Raw genomic sequence first — 21,365 nt, forward strand, 5'->3', positions numbered from 1 at the left:
TGAGCAAGCTCCATGCTTGCCGTGGTATGTTGTCTGCACAGGTAACCCAGGTAAAAAGGAGCAAATTGATTGTCTGCCGTTGCTCTGACAGATGGGGAGGGGCCTGACGACATGTACCCAGAACCCCCCGCGACACTGTTTTTGCATCATCAGGCATTGGGATCTCAACCCAGAATTCCAATGGGCAGCGGAGACTGCGGGAACTGTGGGATAGCTACCCACAGTGCAATGCTCCAGAAGTCGACACTAGCCTCGGTACTGTGGACGCGGTCCGCTGACTTAATGCACTTAGAGCATTTTATGTGGGGACACACACAATCAACTATATAAAACCGATTTCTATAAAACCGGCTTCTATAAATTCGACCTAATTTCATAGTGTAGACATACCCTGGCTCTCACTTCCCTTGGGCAGCAGGCAGCAGTCTGAGGAGTGGGATCTGGACAGCAGCAACACGGAAGAAGCGGCCTGAGCCAGTGAGCAGACAGCCAGCAGCCTGGAAGAGATCGTGGCCATGGTCGGTCACGGGGAGAGAGTGGCCAGCTGGGGCTGTAGGAGGGGGCAGAACTGGGAGAGTGAGGGCAAGGGGGATGAAGGGAACCAACTGGGGTAATGGTGGGTCCCCCAAAAAGACAAAATGCAGTTGTGTGTGTCACCTTTGTAAAAAGTTTGAGAACTGCTGATTTAGGGGATACTTTTAACTATTAGAGCGACAAGCTGGGTGAGGTAATATTTTTTATCGGACCAACTTCTGTTGGTGAAAGAGACACTTTTGAGCTACAAGAACTCGAAAGCTTGTCTTTCACCAACAGAAGTTGGTTGAACAAAAGATATTGCCTCATCCACCTTGTCTCTCTAATATCCTGGGACCGACACGGCTACAACGCTGCATACAACTTCTAACTATTTTAAGTTTAAATTTAAAAAAGTCAAACGTCTACCTGAAATATAAGTTAACAACTGCCCCTTTATGAACTGTGTACATTTGTTCTGTACTTATTCTCCCCCCATCTGTTTTGTTTCTCTGTACCTCAGACACATGCTTCCCTGATGTCTGGCCCTCCTCTCCCTTGGATATACAACCCAAGTACTTGTTTTCCACTCCCTTGGACATTTCTCTACCATGAGCGATTCCAGTTACATTAGCAGGTCCAGGCAGCTACAGTCTCAGGATAGCCAGTTCCTCACCTACTACACTTCTACGTAGCAATAGCCAAGTGGATGCAAAAGAGGCTGGCTCCACTATCTTGTTTCCTTCCTGCTCCCTTCCTGCTTTCACTGCTGCCAAGGCTGCTCTTGGTAATGAAGAGCCTGGAATGCCTTGTAGAAGTAACTGGAGGCAAAGAACCACCACTATTATGACCTCCATGTGTTCGTAAACCACCAGCAGTTCAGAGACCAGTCTGGAAACCAATGTGTTACCTGCAATACACATTACATGGAAATATAACACTAATCTCCAACACCCAGAATAAATATACAGTGAAACAATACTACTCAAAACTAAGTCTGGGAAATAGCTATGCTGACTGTATTTGTTTCATTGACCTAGATTTAATTTTTGAAAACTATTCTAAGCATCCATTTTTGTATCATGCTTGAAGAAGTTAAAGCTTTACCTCTTTTGTTGCACATAACAGAATCAATCTCCTCAGTGTTAACACTGTACAAAGCAGCATGTGTAGCAAGGTTGAAATAACCTACAGACTTTGGCAGAATACAAGAATTACATTACACTTTTTGCTTTCATACGTCCACAGATACATTTTTTGGCTTTCAGGTTTGATTCAAAAACATGGAAAGAGGGGGACAGATGCACAAAAAATTAAGGTTATGAGCACGTATGCAGGGCTGACTCACCACTGTCCTCTGTTTGTTGGGTAGGAAGACTCTAACAATAGGTTTTTGTGGAGACTTGGGGTTATTCCGTGACATATCTGTGGGGTTCTGATAAACTGAAAGGGATGAAGGTGCTACAGAGAGGCTAGAGGAGGAAGATGATGTAACTGTGTCTGTTGAAGCTGAGCTGGAGACAGAGAAATCAGTTCCATTCCCCATGGATTCCAATAACTGCTGTTCTCTTTGTTGTAGAGCATCTAGCTTGCTGGTGTACTCTTCATAGGCCTGTAGAGGGGAAAAAGTTATTTAAAATCAGTTAGGCATCTTGGATGCATAAGCTGCATTGAGTGTGAATTTGTAGCCATAACATTTTAGGCTGTAATTACAGAAGATTCAAGTTACACAAAATTAGGCCTGATAAGTTCTGGGATAGGAGACAGGGGTTGAGGGGGGGAGAGAGAGAGACAGGAAATACAGGACATTGCTACTGATTTGTTAAGCCAAGCTGATACTGAACCAATACCTCATCTTTTGATGGGATATAAAAATCATCATGACGATCAACTCCAAATTAAATGCTCCAAAGATACTGTAGTACCTAAAACAGGCAACTTAAGTAATGAGCTTTAATGGGAGGAGGGATAGCTCAGTGGTTTGAGCATTGGCCTGCTAAACCTAGGGTTGTGAGTTCAATCCTTGAGGGGGCCACTTAGAGATCTGGGGCAAAATTAGTACTTGGTCCTGCTAGTGAAGGCAGGGAGCTGGATTCTATGACCTTTCAGGGCCCCTTCCAGTTCTCTGAGATAGGTATATCTCCATATATTAAAGTTTGCTGGTTACTTCACTGAACTCTGCTACAAACTGATTACTCCGTTGGAATCAAAACCAAACATGCAGTGTAAGAATGAAGGGGGAAACAGAAGTTTTCATCTCTAGTATACACATTTTAGTATTTCATCATCATGGAGAAATTATAACTTGAAAAGTTGCTAAAAACTACACAGTAAAAGTTGCTAATAACTACAGCCCTAACTACAACAACTAACACTAGTTGTGCACTAAATTAAACATGGTTCTCTCTTTTTTTAAAGTGTCAATTAAAAAAAAATTCTTATTTTCACTCTACATTGTTATGCCCCTTCAGGGGTTCATGAATAGCATTGCTTTGCCTCCTGTTTTGATCTCATATTTTTCATCATTGCTGGCTGACAAGCTACCCTGTTTATTCCTCATCATCCCTCGTCTCTTACATTATTATCAAGGATGCCAGTACAGCTCTTAAAACACCGTTTTAATTAGAAAGTGCACTCAAGTTGAAGGGCTTTTCAGCAGGACAAACAATTGCCAGGACGTAAAACAATTTTTAAAAGATGGTATTTGGTAACTGTGTGACAAGTTAAATATTTTGAATCCAGTGCATTTCCACCAGATAATTAAAGCTGGCTCAAAATTTGAATCCAAAACTATTTGACAGCGTCCCTTAGTTGAAAAACAGCACACTATCCTTTGAATAGAACAGTTTTTAAGTCTGGCTATAAAAAAAATGTTTTAATACACAGACACAAGAAAGGAAAAATCACTCATTGTGCTGTGGACTTTCCTGCCAGATGAAGACAAGAAACCCACAGAACAAATATGATACCTGCAATCAGACTCATTTTCAACCAAAACATATACTATCAATAGCCTCGCTTTATTTTCATCTAGAATGTTGAACTCTGCAGCCAGCTCACCAGAAGTGTTTCTGTTGGGTGTGTTAGTTAATACTAACATTAAACTTTCAGATTAGTTGCAATGATTCTCTGAGTTTGGAGGTTTAAAAAAGTATACACAAGTGTACGCGCTGCATTTTACAGACAAACTAAGATAGATCTCTGCCCCCAGGAGCTTGCCATCTAAATAGCTGAAGAGGGCAGAAGTTTTCCCCTTTATCCTCCACACAAGAAATTAAGACTGATGTCAAGGTGCATACTGCCTGCTTTGACTATTATTAGAGGGGCTTCCTTGTTATAGAAACATTAAAAAATTTCCAACTTAAATCCATTTGTCTTTCTCATGCTTTTCATACGTAATGTTTTCTAGCTATAAACTTCCTCCAATTGATTTTATAGTAATTTTAATGTGCTGAACTGGTCTTAATTTTTTTATTATTAGAAATGTTTTACAACTGAACTAACAGAATATCTTAAAGATTTTGGAGTCCAACGCCCATGTGTGGAGAAGCCATTAGCATTCACTGGAGAGAAAAATTAACACTTTCAATGAGCCTGTCATAAGCACTCCATTTTGTCATTTTTGTATTTCTCCTTCACAACTGCATTTGCAAGTTCAGCTAACCACTCTGCCTTTATTGAGCAAACAGTCTTCCTCTTCCTCATTATCAGCCTTTACCAACTATTCAAGATGGAGATGTGCTCTGAATTTGTGACATCATTTCTATGCCAATAGACTGACAAAGAATTATGACTTCACCGTGGGATTAAGAAAAGTTGTGAGAAAAAACAATCAAATTCAAATACTAAATCTCAACGAGAACCCAGAAAAACTGAAAAGGAAATGATAGAATCTTTATACACCAGAAAAGGGTCTAGCGCTTCACAAATGGACACCAAATTCTGCCCTAAATTATATTCCATTGTCAAAAAAGGTTACTCCAGATTTATTCAGGTGTAACTGAGGGAAGAATTTAGTTCTGTCTATAGAAAATCAGCTTTTAATACAAGTTTCTCTCCTACTTCCAGGAAAGTGGAATGTTTTTCCATATATAATTCCAGTAAATTATACGCAGAGAATTATCTTAAGCCAAACAAATGTTAAAAGTCACAAGCTTCTACTATAGTTTTGCCAATATACTTTTCCAAATCTATTCTTACTTCCTTTTTTCATAAACATTAGCTCAAATAATGTTTTGTAACACACACAGTATCACATTGCTGTAAGATATTTGTGGGTTTAACTTAGTTCCTGGACAAAATTACACATACTTTTCAAAATACGCAGAATGTTTATTTTGGCAAGCTAAGATATTACTATTGCAAACCTAAGTTATACTTTATAGATAAGTCACTTGACTGTAAGTGACAGACATTGGTAAACTAACTTTGGGCTCCTTCCCACCAAAGTCAATGGAAAATACTCATTAACTTTAATGGGAACGGGAACAGAGCCTGTTAGACTTTAAACTGTTAGTCAAAGAGTAATAGAAGAAACAGCAAAAACATGTCGCACAAGTAGATATCCATGACTGGATTTTAGCAGTTTGTTTAAAAGTCAATCCCTTGTATAAGCAAGAAGCAATAACAGAACGGAGAGCTGGTCAGAACATTTTCAATTTAATTTCGTTTTGTCAAAGCCAAAATGTTTTGGAGACATATGGGTTTTGACTGATTGCTATAGTACATATAACAGAGTCAGCTGCACAGTTGCACCATACTGGGAAAAAAAAAATCCTCCTACTGTACTTCATTTGGGTAAAAATATATGACTACTGTATTACAACAGAAAGGTTGACTGACCTATGTTAAACATCAGTTAGAAGAAGAGGATTCACCTTCTATTGAAAGTTGTGATAAACTGCACTGACACAAATAGAAACTTTGTCTGTCTATACTGGGGAGTTGCATTGGTGCGGCTACACCAATGGCCCTTAAAAAAAAAAAAAACTAGACAATCTAGACAAAGCCTTAATAGTCAAAATTGATTTCTGCTCCTTCTTTTGCTTGTTATAGTGGTTGATTTAGTTGATGAAAAAGTAATGCTTATTTAAAATGGAGTCTTAGATCATCTCCACTGTATTGTAAGGAAGGCCTAGTTAACTAAATATTCTGTCAACGTAATGAGCAGAGTTAAAATTGTAATAGGGTTTTATAAAATATTTTAAAAAATTAGGTTGAAATCTGTTAAGTTTTTGCTTTTCCAATGGAAGCAAGCAGTATTCTGCTACAAGACAAGTTTAATATTTGTGTTTAGCTCCATATACAGCCAAGAAAATAAATGTAGAACAGTGGACTGTGCAAGATTGAGGACATGTAGCACTTGGAGATTAAAAACTGCAGTTTTTAAAGCCTTTATGCTTATCCAGCAACTAAAGCTGGTGAAGCGTGTTCAGATCATCCCCTTTTCACAAGGAACCTGGCACCTGTGTTCTGCACCAGCTGGAGTTTGTGGAAAACCTTATTACGCAAGCCAACCTACAGGGAATTTCGGTAATCTAATCTTGTTATGACAGAAATGTGGATAACCATTTCAGAGACTGACGTGTTACAGAAATGGATGCAAGCTGTTTATTCTCTGACAGGTAAAAACTAGCAACAGAACTTAAATTTCTCAGGAAAGAAGAATCTGAAAGACACTCAACATTTTACTGAAGCACAAGATAGAAACCCTCCCCAAGCATGACATCCTTGGATCTTCTCTGAAAGCAGACTTTTCAATAAAGCATGACATTACTGGTATCCAAATTCACAGCTATGTGAGTAATTGCATAACCACCCTTGGCCTAAGTTTCCTCCATCTGGAAGAGAGGTACTACTTCCCCCTGAACCCTTCCGGGGTTTTGGAAATAAATTTGTGCTTGTAAAGTGCTTTAGGCTACTTGATGGAAGGTAAGTAAGTGCAAACTATTCCTAAAACTACATTTTTTTCTACCCAATATTTGACCATATTTTCACTACATTTACGTGTACATCATGAAGGTGTCAGAACAGAAATTCAAGCCAGCAGGAATACACAGAAGCAGCAGCCTCAGCAGGTACTGCAGGAGGGACTGTTGAACACTAAAGAGGTCACTAAAAACTGTTAGAAAGCAGTCTAATCTGGACACTATCCCCTTTGCTGACTGGCTATTTACTACAGCCCTCTCCCTCAAAAACTTCACATGAGCCTCTTTCCTGCACTCTTGCCCTATCATCTCCTGCCCGGATCCCATGTTCCTCCTTCCTACCTTTGTTTTTCCATTTAGAGAATCTCCTCTTAACACAACCCCACTGCAGAAAAGACTTGACCAAAAAAAAAAAAAAAAAGGTCATGGAATTAACATCAGTCTGCTTGTATGTTATATCCCTTTCCTTTACTCTGTGGGCGTCTTCTTGATTTACACTAAGGTCTTTGGCACATGGACAGTGTATAATTCTGTTTGTACAATGCGTAGCAAAAGGGGCCCTGTTTTTGGTTGGCCCTTGCACACTGCTGTTATGCTGCTAATACTACCAAAATATTACTAAATTTGAATTAGACAATAGTCCATATAAATGAAGTGCATTTGATAAAACTTTGTTCTTGATATATTATGCTCATTTGCTCACTAGTTCACAGCATAAGTAATTCACGATGGGGATGGGGCTCCCAGTTAGTATGAATCTGTGAGATTCTACTGTATTTTACACAATTAAATGAAAATGTTATAATATTTAGCCTCAGACTAAATGGGTCAAACATGATCATCTAGTCTGACATCCTGCACATTGCAGGTCACAGAGGCTCACCTACCCACTCCTGTAATATAGACCCCTAACTTCTAGCTGAGTTACTGATGTATTCAGCTCATGATTTAAAGATTTCAAGATACATAGAATCCATCGTTTATACTAGTCCCATCACTGGTCGTTGGAGATATCTGCTGTTAGCAGTCACAGACCGGCTACATGCCATTGTAGGCAGTCTCATCATACCATCTCCTCCATAAACTGAAGCTCAGTCTTGAAGTGAGTTAGGTTTTTTTGTCCCCACTACTCCCTTTGGAAGGCTGTTCCAGAACTTCACTCCTCTGATGGTTAGAAACCTTTGTCTAATTTCAAGCCTAAACTTGTGGATGACCAGTTTATATCCATTTGTTCTTGTGTCCACATTGGCATTTACCTTAAATAACTCCTCTCCCTCCCTGGCATTTATCCCTCTGATGTATTTATAGAGAGCAATCCTATCTCCCCTTAGCCTTCTTGGGGTGAGACTAAACAAGTCAAGCTCTGAGTCTCCTCTCATAAGGTAGGTTTCCATTCCTTGGATCATCCTAGTAGCCCTTCTCTGCACCTTTTACACTTCGAATTCATCTTTCTTAAACATAGGAGATCGGAACTGCACATAGTATTCCAGGTGAGGTCTTACCAGTATAATGATACTAACACTCCCGTCTCCACTGGAAATACCTCGCCTCATGCATCCTAGGACTGCATTAGCAGCCCTTCTCATAGCTGCATCACATTGGTGGGTCAGTCATCTTGTGATCAACCAATACACCCAGGTATTTCTCCTCCTCTGCCGCTTCCAACTGATAATAGCTCATAGCAAAAATTCTTGTTTAGTCAGTCCCTAAGTGCATGACCTTGCACTCTTCACTATTAAACTTCATCCCATTTCTATTACTCCAATTTTTAAGGTCATCCCGATCTTCTTGTATGATATTTCGATCCTTCTCCATATTGGTAATACCTCCCAACTTTGTGTCATTTGCAAATTTTAATAGCACTCCCACTTTTTGTGCCACGGTCACACATAAAAATGTTAAGTAAGATTGGTCCCAAGACCAATCCCTGTGGAACTCCACTAGTAACCTCCCTCCAGCCTGGCAGTTCACCTTTCAGTATGACCCATCATAGTCTCCCCTTTAACCAGTTCCTTATCCACCTTTCAATTCTCATATTAATCCCCATCTTCTCCAATTTAACTAATAATTTCCCAAGTGGAACAGTATCAAATGCCTTAATGAAATCCAGGTAGATTAGATCTACTGCATTTCCTTTGTCTACAAAAATCTGTTATCTTTCAAAGGAGATCAGGTTGGTCCGGTACAATCTACCTTTTGTAAAATCATGTTGTATTTTATGCCAATTACCGTTTACCTCTAGGTCCTTAACTACGCTCTCTTTCAAAATTTGTTCCAAGACCTTGCATACAATTGAGGTCAAACTAACAGGCCTGTAGTTTACTGGATCACTTTTTCTCCCCTTTCTTAAAAATAGGTACTATATTAGCATTTCTCCAGTCATGGGTATGAACCCCAAGTTTACAAATTCATTAAAAATGCTTGCTATTGAGTTTGCAATTTCATGTGCCAATTCCTTTAATTTCCTGGATTATGGGAGGAGGGATAGCTCAGTGGTTTGAGCATTGGCCTGCTAAACCCAGGGTTGTGAGCTCAATCCTTGAGGGGGCCACTTAGGGATCTGGGGCAAAATCAGTACTTGGTCCTGCTAGTGAAGGCAGGGGGCTGGACTCGATGTCACCTTTCAAGGTCCCTTCCAGCTCTATAAGATAGGTATAGGTGTATATATATTATATATATAAAAATAAAATGGTGATTATCTATCATTGTCCCCCTCCACGATTTAGTCCCACTAAGCAGTTTGAGTCTGACTTCCATCTCGGATGTGGTAATGTCTACTTCCATATCCTTGGTCCTATTAGCCACTCTGCCACTGCCCCTAAGCCCTTCATTTAAAGGGCTAATCCTTTGCTTTGAAGTTTCCACATATTCCACATGATAGAGAACACTATTGTTATCTGAGACATTACAGCAAGTTCATTTATATATACAAAAGATATAATGGAAGTGAGAACACTAATGAAGCTGCAATGAAAATTCCTTCCTGACCCCAAATGTGGCGATAAGTTAGACTCTGAGCATGTGGGATAACAGCATTCATTAAATACATTAAATGTATTTACTACACCCTTTAAACAGGTTAATTAGAGAGCATATCCAAAATGTTACACACAGTTGGTGTGTTTTATATGGGGTGTATACATTCACATACCATAATATAGCTGCCTACCCCATCCCCTCCCACAATCAATACAGGTGAAAAAGTAAAACCTCTTAAACTTAAACGTAGTTACCTATTTGACAAAATAAATTTACTAGTGAGAGTTCATGAGAATCAATATATCCACGAAACAGCAAACTGCATTATATTCTGCAGAAGTGCCAGCAAAATTCTACTTCCAGAATCTTTGCTGTTGGTGATAATTTGCGAAGTTTTATAAAGAGTGTCTTGATTTGTGGTGGTCTTAATTCAGCTTACAAATCACATAAGAATTTTCTAACTTTACACAGAAGTGAATGCCAACAAATAAAAGAATTCTAATGTACATTTTATAGAGTCACTTTCCTGGGCCATAACCAGACTTTACTCATTCTATTACTACTTTTCTAAGGAACAAGAAATGTCAAGAAGAGAAAAGTTTTCAAAAAGTTAATCTGAAATGTCAAGTGGAAAAAGATGGGTATTCCCTAGCAGGAGTAGTGACTTTTGGTGAGAAACTAAGTCTCATCTCAAGTAGGTAGAGACCAGATCAGAACCCTGAAACGTGTGAACGTTCAGAGTTTATGACATGGTTTCCAGATCTGGGACCTTCAAGTTGGGCTTCTAAACAAAAATTGCCTGATTTTAAAAGCACTGAGAACCCCCAAATGCCACCAAACTAAATGGGAGCTGCAGGGGTCAAGCATTGTTGATAGCCAGGATATTTTTATTTAACAAACTAAATATGATTTAGGAGTCTAACTTTAGACACTCAGATTTTGTCCCAATCCATTTTATCAGTTGAGTGTGTGTGTGTCAGGGTCATGGGTTTAAGTTCAGTGAAGATTTATACGAGTCTGGTATTTATTCCTACACTCACCCAAACGGGAGAATACCACACAATAACTCAGCATCACTGTGCCCCTACCCCTGCATGGTAGTACTTTCCTGGTAGTCCAAGGAGCAATATGAAATGATCTGGGATCCAGCAATTCCAGTTCTTTTCAACTTTACTCTCTAGGGTTACCATATTTTAAAAATAAAAAAAAAGAGTACACTCCACAGGCCCTGGCCCCGCCCCTTTCCCACCCCAGCCCCGCCCCAACTCCGCCCTTCCCCAAAGTCCCTGCCCTAACTCCCTCTCCTCCCTCCCAGCCACGCGAAAAGGGCTGCCTGAGCGCTTCCCCAGCGCAGCTGGAGCCCGGGAGGGGAAGCGCCCAGCCAGGGGCGCAGGGTCTGGAGGCTGCCCGGCAAATCGTGAAGCCGGTAGCGCTCCGGCTTCGGGCAGCCCCCATGCCTCCGGACCCCGAGCCGCCGGCTGGGTACTTCCCCTCCCGGGCTCCAGCTGCTGTGCTCCTCCCCTGACTCTATGGTTCTGTTTAAGAGCCAAGCTGCCCGAGCGCTACCAGCTTCAGGCAGCTCCCTTGCCTCTGGACCCTGCGCCGCCAGAGCAGAGCAGCTGGAGCTCGGGAGGGGAAGTGCCTGGCCGGTATTTTTCCCAGACACGTTCAGCTTTTTGGCAATTCCCCCCGGATGGGGTTTGATTACCAAAAAGCCGGACATGTCCGGGAAAAACCAGACGTATGGTAACCCTATTACTCTCTGTATCTACAATTTACATGCTGTATCTACAGGAGAGTTATCCTGTTAAGTAAACCTGTGGGTTCCTGAAGACACTGAGTTATGTAGAAACCTGAAATTAAATCCTAGCCCTACTTAAGTCAATGGCAAAACTCCCTAATACAGAAAAGCAAAAGTTTGGAGAGACCCAAAAAGGGAGATGAGAAATTATGCTATCTGAAAACTCAACCCCACCTCCATCCTTGTAATTCTAGATTGTCTCTCAACAGAAGGAATTGGGAGGGAAGAAGATTCCCCCAAACAAAAATAAAAGCCATAAAACTATTTAGTCCTCTTCCTATATTTTGATTAGCCCTCTCCTTTTCATACTGGGTGTACATTTGCAAAATAGATTTTCTGTAACAATTAATTCAGGGTATTGGTATAATAGTTTGAAAGAGCAGGCGTAGATGTGATCCCTGAAAAACCTTTAGCAACACCCACCAATCCAGTGGTTCGCAAACTTTTGTACTGGTGACCCCTTTCACATAGCAAGTCTCTGAATGCGACCCCCCCCTTATATATTAAAAACACTTTTTTATATATTTGACACCATTATAAATGCTGGAAGCAAAGCGGGGTTTGGGGTGGAGGCTGACAGCTTGCGACCCCCCCATGTAATAACCTCATGACCCTGAGGGGTCCCGACCCCCAGTTTAAGAACCCTTGCTCCAACCTAATCTGTACCCATCTACAGAACTACTATATTCTGGCATGTTACTACTGCTATATCAATTCTTTAAACTTCCAAAAGCCTTTCTCTGCCATCCTTGCATACTGTCACTTATACAGTAGTGTAAATCTGGGCTCACAGAAACATTAAGTGAATAAACAGAATAGGTCTACTACTTCACCGTCGTTGGCTCATTATCACTTGCTTAAATAAATTATTTGGATTTTTAAGCATGGCCTCTCCTTTATAAATCCGAGCTGACTACTTTTGACCTTTCTGTACTGTATACATGTTTAGCTTCTCCATAATCAAAAACTAAAATACGTTTTTAATACCAAATTTGAACTTATAGGTCTGTAGTTTATCTATTTCCTCCCTGAAGTCTCCTTTTGCATCAATGTCACATTACCTCTTCAGTCGCTGTAGATCATCAGTCTTCAAAAAGAACAGGAGTACTTGTGGCACCTTAAAGGCTAACAGATTTATTTGGGCATAAGCTTTCGTGAGTAAAAACCTCACTTCTTCGGATGCATGTAGATACAGACTAACACGGCTACCCCCTGATATGTGGCACCTTAGAGACTAACAAATTTATTTGAGCATAAGCTTTCGTGGGCTACAGCCCACTTCTTCGGATGCATAGAATGGAACATATATTGAGGAGATATATATACACACATACAGAGAGCATGAACAGGTGGGAGCTGTCTTACCAACTCTGAGAGGCCAATTAAGTAAGAGGAAAAAAACCTTTTGAAGTGATAATCACTCTCACAGATCTTGGGAGACAGACCTGCCCTAGCTTACAGACAACCCCCCGAACCTGAAGCAAATACTCACCAGCAACCACACATCACTGAACAAAAACACTGACCCAGGAACCTCTCCTTGCAACAAAGCCCGATGCCAACTCTGTCCACATCTATTCAAGTGACATCATCATAGAACCTAATCATATCAGCAATACCATCAGGGGCTCGTTCACCTGCACATCTACCAATGTGATATGTGCCAGCAATGCCCCTCTGCCATGTACACTGACCAAACCGGAGAGTCTCTACGCAAAAGAATTAATGGACACAAATCTGACATCAGGAATCATAATACTCAAAAACCAGTGGAGGAACACTTTAACTTGTCTGGTCATTTAATGACAGACCTGCAGGTGGCTATTTTACAACAAAAAAGCTTCAAAAACAGACTCCAAGGAGAGACTGCTGAGCTGGAATTGATATGCAAACTAGATACAATCAAATTAGGCTTGAATAAGGACTGGGAATGGCTGAGCCATTACAAACATTGAATCTATCTCCCCATGTAAGTATTCTCACACTTCTTATCAAACTGTCTGTACTGGGCTAAGTTTTTTTCTCTTACTTAATTGGCCTCTCAGAGTTGGTAAGACAACTCACACCTGTTCATGCTCTGTGTGTGTGCGCACACACACACACACACCCTCAATATATGTTCCATTCTATGCATCCGAAGAAGTGGGCTGTAGCCCACGAAACTTATGCTCTAATAAATTTGTAAGTCTCTTAGGGTACATCTACACTACAGCGGGGAGTCGATTTAAGATACGCAAATTCAGCTACGTGAATAGCGTAGCTGAATTCGACGTATCGCAGCCTACTTACCCCGTTGTGAGGACGGCGGCAAAATTGACTTCTGCCGCTTTTTGTCGGCGGCGCTTACTACCACCTCCGCTGGTGGAGTTAGAGCGCCGATTCGGGGATCGATTGTCGCGTCCCGACGGGATGCGATAAATCGATCCCCGAGAGGTCGATTTCTACCCGCCGATTCAGGCGGGTAGTATAGACCAGACCTTAGGTGCCACAAGTACGCTGTTCTTTTTGCGGATACAGACTAACACGGCTGCTACTCTGAAACCTATCATCAGTCTTGTTGCTAGTGTCAAAAGTGACACTAGTTCTTATTTTGAGGATTCTAAAAAATAAAAATATAAGTCCTGAAAGTGCATATACCAGGTCTAACAATCAATTTTCCTTTAGGGTGCTCGCAATATGATCAGCCACCTTTTAAGTGGCCAATCACAGCTAATCATACACTGCACATTTGGGGAAACAGCACTTCAGCAATTGTTGCCTTTCCACCACTTTAAGAACAGATATTTTTAATTCCAGAGTGCAGTTTTTTAGTGTCTGTGATACAGAATACTACCAAAGTGTACTATAGAATCTCAAGATGCTCTTGCAGCTTCTCCAAGGCAAAAAATACGTTTATTCATCTCTTCTTTCTGTATTAACCAATCCAAAAGTAAATTGAAAACTTGACACTACCATCCAAATTAAAAAACATAGTAAGACCACCAAAACAGCGCCACCATGGCTAAACAAAGTAAAAGAAGCAGTTTAGAGACACTAAAGCAAGCTTTAAAAAGTGCAAGTTAAATCCTATGGAGGAAAATAGAAAGGAGCATAAACTCTGGCAATTGAAGTATAAAAATATAATCAGGAAGGCCTAAAAAGAATTTGAAGAACAACTAGCCAAAGACTCAAAAAGTAACATTAAAAAAAAATGTTTTTTAAGTACATCAGAAGCAAGAAACCTGCTAAACCAGTGGGTCCACTGGACAATCAAGATGCTAAAGGAGCACTCAAGAAGATAAGGCCATTCCAGAGAAACCAAATAAATTCTTTGCATTGTCTTCATGGCTGAGGATTTGAGGGAGATTCCCAAACCTGAGCCATTCTTTTTAGGACAATAATCTCAAGAACCAGTCCAGATTGGAATAAACTGATATTTATTTACTGGTATTGGAATAAACTGATAAACTAAAAACAGTAATAAGCCACTAGGAGCAGATGGTATTCACCCAAGAATTTTAAAGGAACTCAAATATGAAATTGCAGAACTACTAACTGTGGTATGTAACCTAATCATTTAAATTAGCTCCTGTACTAAATGACTGGAGAATAGCTAATGTGACACCAATTTTTAAAAAGGGCTCCTGGCAATTACAGGCCGGTAAGCCTAACTTTAGATTTAACCAATTTGCCAGTTACTGTAGTAAAGAACAGAACTATCAGACACATAGATGAACACCATTTGCTGGGGAAGAGCCAACATGGTTTTTGTTAAGGGAAACCATATCTCACTAATCTACTAGAATTCTAGGAGGGGGGGGGGTCAACAAGTATGTAGACAAGGGTGATCCAGTGGATATAGTGTACTTAGATTTTCAGGTTTCAGAGTAGCAGCCATGTTAGTCTGTATCCGCAAAAAGAACAGGAGTACTTGTGGCACCTTAGAGACTAACAAATTTATTAGAGCATAAGCTTTTGTGGGCTACAGCCCACTTCTTTGGATGCATAGAATGGAACATATATTGAGGAAATATATATACACACATACAGAGAGCATGAAAAGGTGGGAGTTGTCTTACCAACTCTGAGAGGCCAATTAAGTAAGAGGAAAAAAAACTTTTGAAGTGATAATCAAGATAGCCCAGTACAGACAGTTTGATAAGAAGTGTGAGAGTACTTACATGGGGAGATAGTTTGTAATGGCTCAGGCTTAAATAGAGTCTGGGAATGGCTAAGTTGATCGTATATAATTTGCATATCAATCCAAGCTCAGCAATTTCTCGTTGGAGTTCTGTTTTTGAAGCTTTTTTGTTGCAAAATTGCCACCCGCAAGTCTGACATTCAATGACCAGACAGGTTAAAGTGTTCTCCTACTGGTTTTTGAATGTTATGATTCCTGATGTCAGATTTGTGTCCATTAATTCTTTTGCGTAGAGACTCTCCGGTTTGGTCAATGTACATGGCAGAGGGGCATTGCTGGCACATGATGGCATATATCACATTGGTAGATGTGCAGGTGAACGAGCTCCTGATGGCATGGCTGATGTGATTAGGTCCTATGATGATGTCACTTGAATAGATGTGGGCAGAGTTGCAAGGATAGGTTTGTTGCAAGGATCGGGCTTTGTTGCAAGGATAGGTTCCTGGGTCAGTGTTTTTGTTCAGTGATGTGTGGTTGCTGGTGAGTATTTGCTTCAGGTTGTCTGTAAGCGAGAACAGGTCTGTCTCCCAAGACCTGTGAGAATGAGGGATCATCTTTCAGGATAGGTTGTAGATCTTTGATGATGTGCTGGAGAGGTTTTAGTTGGGGGCTGAAGGTGACAGCTAGTGGTGTTCTGTTATTTTCTTTGTTGGGCCTGTCTTGTAGGAGGTGACTTCTGGGTACTCATCTGGCTCTGTCAATCTGTTTTTTCACTTCAGCAGGTGGGTACTGTAGTTTTAAGAATGCTTGATAGAGATCTTGTAAGTGCTTGTCTCTGTCTGAGGGGATGGAGCAAATGCAGTTGTATCTTAGAGCTTGGATGTAGACAATGGATCGTGTGGTGTGTCCTAGATGGAAGCTGGAGGCACGTCGGTAAGTATAGCGGTCAGTAAGTTTAAGTTTCCGGTATAGGGTGGTATTTACGTGACCATCGCTTATTAGCACAGTAGTGTCCAGGAAATGGACCGCTTGTGTGGATTGATCTAGGCTGAGGTTGATGGTGAGATGGAAATTACTGAAATCATAGTGGAATTCCTCAAGGGCTTCTTTTCCATGGGTCCAGATGATGAAGATGTCATCAATGTAGTGCAAGTAGAGATGGGGCGTTAGGGGACGAGAGCTAAGGAAGCGTTGTTTTAAGTCAGCCATGAAAATGTTGGCATACTGTGGGGCCATGCGGGTACCCATAGCAGTGCCACTGACTTGAAGATATATATTGTCCCCAAATGTGAAATAGTTGTGGGTGAGGACAAAGTCACAAAGTTCAGCCACCAGGTTAGCTGTGACATTATCGGGGATACTGTTTTCAGAAAGCTTTGACAAGGTCCCTCACCAAAGGCTCTTAAGCAAAGTAAGCGGTCATGGGATAAGAGGGAATATCCTCTCCTGGATCCGTAACTGGTTAAAAGATAGAACTAAATGGGCAGTTTTCTGAATGGAGAGAGGTAAATAGTGATGTCCTCCAGGGGTCTGTACTGGGACCAGTCCTATTCAACATACTCATAAATGATCTGGAAAAGGGGGTAAACAGTGAGGTTGCAAAATTTGCAGATGATACAAAACTACTCAAGACAGGCAAGTCCAAAGCAGACTGCGAAGAGTTACAAGTGGATCTCACTAAACTGGGTGACTGGGCAACAAAATGGCAGATGAAATTCAATGCCGACAAATGCAAAGTAACGCACATTAGAAAACATAATCCCATCTATACATATAAAATGAGGGGGTCTAAATTAGCTGTTACCACTCGAGAAAGAGATTTAAGAGTTAACATGGATAATTTTCGGAAAGCATCCACTCAATGTGCAGCGGCAGTCAAAAAAGCTAATAGAATGTTGGGAATCATTAAGAAAGGGAGAGAAGACAGACAATATCATATTGCCTCTAGACAAATCCATAGTACTCCCACATCTTTGAATACTGCGTGCAGATCTGGTTGTTCCTTCTCCAATAAATAAATAAATAAATATTGGAATTGGAAAAGGTTCAGAAAAGGGAAACAAAAATTATTAGGGGTAAGGAACAGCTTCCATATAAGGAGAGGTTAATAAGACTGGGACTTTTCAACTTGGAAAAGAGATGACTAAGGCGGGGATGTGATAGAGGTCTATAAAATCATGACTGGTGTGAAGAAAATAAATAAGGAAGTGTTATTTACTCCTTCTCATAACACAAGACTTAGGGGTCACCAAATGAAATTAATAGGCTGCAGGTTTAAAACCAACAAAAGGAAGTATTTCTTCACATAATGCACAATCAACCTGTGGAATTCTTTGCCAGAGGATGTTGTGAAGGCCAAGACTATAACAGGGTTCAAAAAAATAACTCGATAATTTCCTGGAGGATAGGTCCATCAATGGCTATTAGCCAGGATGGGCAGGGATACAAAAGCATGCTCTGAAGTGTCCCTAGCCTCTGTTTGCTAGAAGTTGAGAATGGGCAACACAGGATGGATCACTTGATTATCTGGTCTGTTCATTCCCTCTGAAGCACCTGGCATTGGCCACCGTCAGAAGACAGGATACTGGGCTAGATGAACCATTGATCTGACCCAGTATGGCCGTTCTTATGCAGAGTACCTGCTGAATCTGGACAAAACTGTGCCCTAATACGATGAGTTATTGAAAGAGAATTTGAGAAAAACTGAGATGACCCAAAATAAAATTAACCCTCAGCTACACTACAAAAAATATGTTTAAATCTGGCTGTACCCAAAACTGGTTATTCCATGTAGGCTGTATGGACAGAAGAGCCCCGTTACAACCATGTTAGAGAATACTGGGCTATACTTAAGTTGATAGATTAAATATAACAATAGTCTATACAGAAGACTACTCAGAAAAATATTTAATGTTGTTTTGGCTTTCTAACAAGACACGTGTTTTATCATTTTTGGTCAGTTAATCATATTGTATTTTTTGTTCTTCATTTCACCTCTCTCTTCTCCTTCACCACTCTCCTGCAAGTTTCTCTGCAGTTATGTTCCTTTTTGTCCCCAACCCGTGTCCCTGTCACTTACAATATATCCACACAGCCCATGGGAGTGAGCCTCTGAGCCCAGGACAACAGACGTGGGTTAGCAAGGCTTGCACTAGAGCTCTAAAAATAGTTGGGTAGACAGCAACTTTGAAACTGCAGCTCAGATTGAAGCTCCAGCACTAAAACCTAGAGAGGAGAGTGGGCTCTCAACCCAGGTTGGGAGACTTGCTCCTGTAGGCTGTGTAGACATTTTCTTAGCTCCCTTCCCCCCTTGACATGCTTCCCGAACGCGTCACTCCTTTTTCACCTCAACATTCTTCTCCTGCGGACTGCTCTAATACTTGGCAGTCTCTCCAGTCTTTTCTCTTCCTCCAAGTAGCAGTGGACTCCAGCAGAAAGAGAGACAAGGGCTCCTATTTGTTTCCAGCTGCTTTTACAGGCATCTATACTCTTCTTTGCAATGAAGAGCTTTGTCAACTGCAGGAGCAGCTGGAAACAAAAACAGCCAGCACAGCTCTCTGTAGACTCACTGCAAGTGTTCCAATGAGTATATCTGGAAATCTTTGATGAGGGTTAAGGGCTTTCTCCCTGACTGATTTTTCATTCCTAAGCACCTTACACACAAAACAATACATATGTGCTTGGTGGCAACAACTGAATTTTTGCTCTGTTTTTGTGGAAGTAACCAGCATCCCCTTTTTTACAGTCACTTGTTGGATCAAGAGGAGCCAGCAGCAACTGTCAGTTGTATCACTTTTTTAAACCATTTTTGAGTGATTTTTTTTTTTTACATAAGTTGTGTTTTAGTCCCCAGAAAGATGTTTTGCATGTTTCCACATCTTTCATTGCTCAACACTAAAGCAGTTTTTCCCTAGCAGTGCTCAACTATTGTCACTAAGTTCTCAGTATTCCAACAAAGGGCACACTAAGCATCAGAGAAGATACAATGGACAGATACTGATGGGAAGTACAAAGAAAGAGTTTTAAGGAGGATTTTGAAGGAGGACAGTAAGTTAGTTTTGCAGATGTTCATGGGGAGTTCCTACCATGCATGAGGGGCAGCATGGAAGAAAGCACAAAGGTGCTTCTCTGAAAATTTAACATGTGGGCAATGGAGGCTGGTATCATGGGTCAATCTGAGACAAAGTCCACATCTTGATAGTGAATGAGAGGACAGGCCACAAAGGGCCTTGAAAACAAAGACAAGTATCTTATGTTTGATTCAACAGAAAAAGAGATGCAAAGAAAGGGCTGACATTGTCAAAGTGATGGGCTAGGAAAAGTATATTTGCAGGAGAATTCTGAATAGGCAGGAATGGGGCAAGATTGCATTGGTCAAGGACAGGAAAGGATGTTGCAATAATTTACACATGATATGATCAGACCTGGTCAAGAGTTTTAGCTGTGTGGATGGAAAAGAAAGGCATATTTTAGGTATGTCATGCAAAAAGAATCTGCAAGATTTAGACATAGCCTGGTCATGAAAACCAAAAGAGGTCTGATTTGAAAATGATGCCCTGGTAAGGGCCTGAGCAACAGGCAAGATGGTGGTGCACAGGTTATCCACATTGTTTTTCCATTTTTATTAGATTTCTCAACGGTATGCACATCTGTTGAGCTGCTTGTAACTTACTTATCAGTATTCCCTTATCTCCCTTCTAAAGTCTCTTATATGTAGAGAATTTCTTGGTGAATTTGTTCATGTGCACTTACTGAAATTTAACATTTGTCTTCCATACTTTGGCAACCATACTGTTTCTAATAAGATGGTGGAACATATTTTCTACATTTTTGTACTTTCAACCCTGCAATCAACACCAAGATGTGTTTTTGTTTGTTGTGTGTCAGGCTGCTTTATATCCAGCATTGTGATACACTAGAGTTTCAGACCAATTGTGTCACGGCAACTTCTAACAAGCTAGTAAGCGCCAACCACTACTTTTGCACCAGGCTAAAACAAACAAGTTGATCAAAGAAATCTTAACATGTTTAGATATAGAAATGCACAGTCAAGACAACCAAACAACCTTATCTCTGCCTGCAGTGATGTTATGCAAAGAATATAGGATTCTGATTAAAGTATTTTAGTGTTTCTGGTCCCAGATTAGGTATTTCTTTCATATGTTTAAATATCAGTTTTAATCCTATCTCTTTATCCCCTAGAGGCATCTGGGTGCCTTAAATATGCATTTTCATACCTTAACAAATCTGGATTTCTTTTAAGTGTAACCTTATCTCTGAATTTCCTGGTCGAATTATAAAATTCCTGTAATGTTTTTATCCTTAAACTTACTGATGTGATGAAGTTAAGGTTAAGAGAAAGTAACAGCTTTTTGGTTTGAGAATTATCTTCATTTTTTAAAAATGTCATATATGAACACCAAGCAAGAAACACAAAGAGAATGGATCACATATTTATAATAATTTGTTAAAAATATAACAATTTTTTATTATTTTAACTTTTAAGAGCAGTACACCAAAGCAGAGCAAGCAACCTAAGTGTAATGGTGAATCTGGCCCTTAAACTGCAATGGATTTATCAGAGTGCTGTGTTAGTAAAATCAGTGCTATGTGAATAAAGGCAGTGAGAACTCAATCCTAGAGTCCCAGTGTCCATGCTCTAAGGGCTCCCCCTGTGCTTGAGCCCCCAGCAGTTTTGCCTTAACATGCAATGAAGCAAAGGCAAATTACTAGCTCACTAGTCTGCACTACAGAATCTTTAAAGAGCAATGACAGTTGGGGCAAATAATCTAACCAAGAAGAACTCATTGTATGTCCAGTCTCCCTCATACAACTGAGCCATTACAACTAATAAAACTGTTGCATGCAAGTTAGATGTACAGAAAGGGAGGGGAACTGGTTGCATTGATGTCACAAATGGTCCCATTTGAGAGTTACCTGAGCTGTTGAACTGATCCCATTTAGACAACAACATAGCTTGATTATAACTAGTTACCTCAAACAGTTTAAGATTTCAATGAATTTC

The 21,365-nt window shown here is 40.5% G+C and overlaps 1 protein-coding gene across 3 annotated transcripts in view; it reads right to left on the reverse strand.

The window, feature by feature from the left end:
* Positions 1-21,365, reverse strand: part of BRAF (B-Raf proto-oncogene, serine/threonine kinase) — a 134,610-nt gene that overhangs the window by 89,503 nt on the left and 23,742 nt on the right. For all 3 annotated transcript variants that reach the window (XM_034779507.1, XM_034779516.1, XM_034779526.1), the window contains one exon: positions 1,862-2,125. In XM_034779507.1, coding sequence (XP_034635398.1) covers positions 1,862-2,125 — 264 coding nt within the window. The remainder of the gene's footprint in view (positions 1-1,861; positions 2,126-21,365) is intronic.

This window comes from Trachemys scripta, chromosome 1, assembly GCF_013100865.1.
Source record: "Trachemys scripta elegans isolate TJP31775 chromosome 1, CAS_Tse_1.0, whole genome shotgun sequence".
NCBI lineage: Eukaryota > Metazoa > Chordata > Testudines > Emydidae > Trachemys > Trachemys scripta.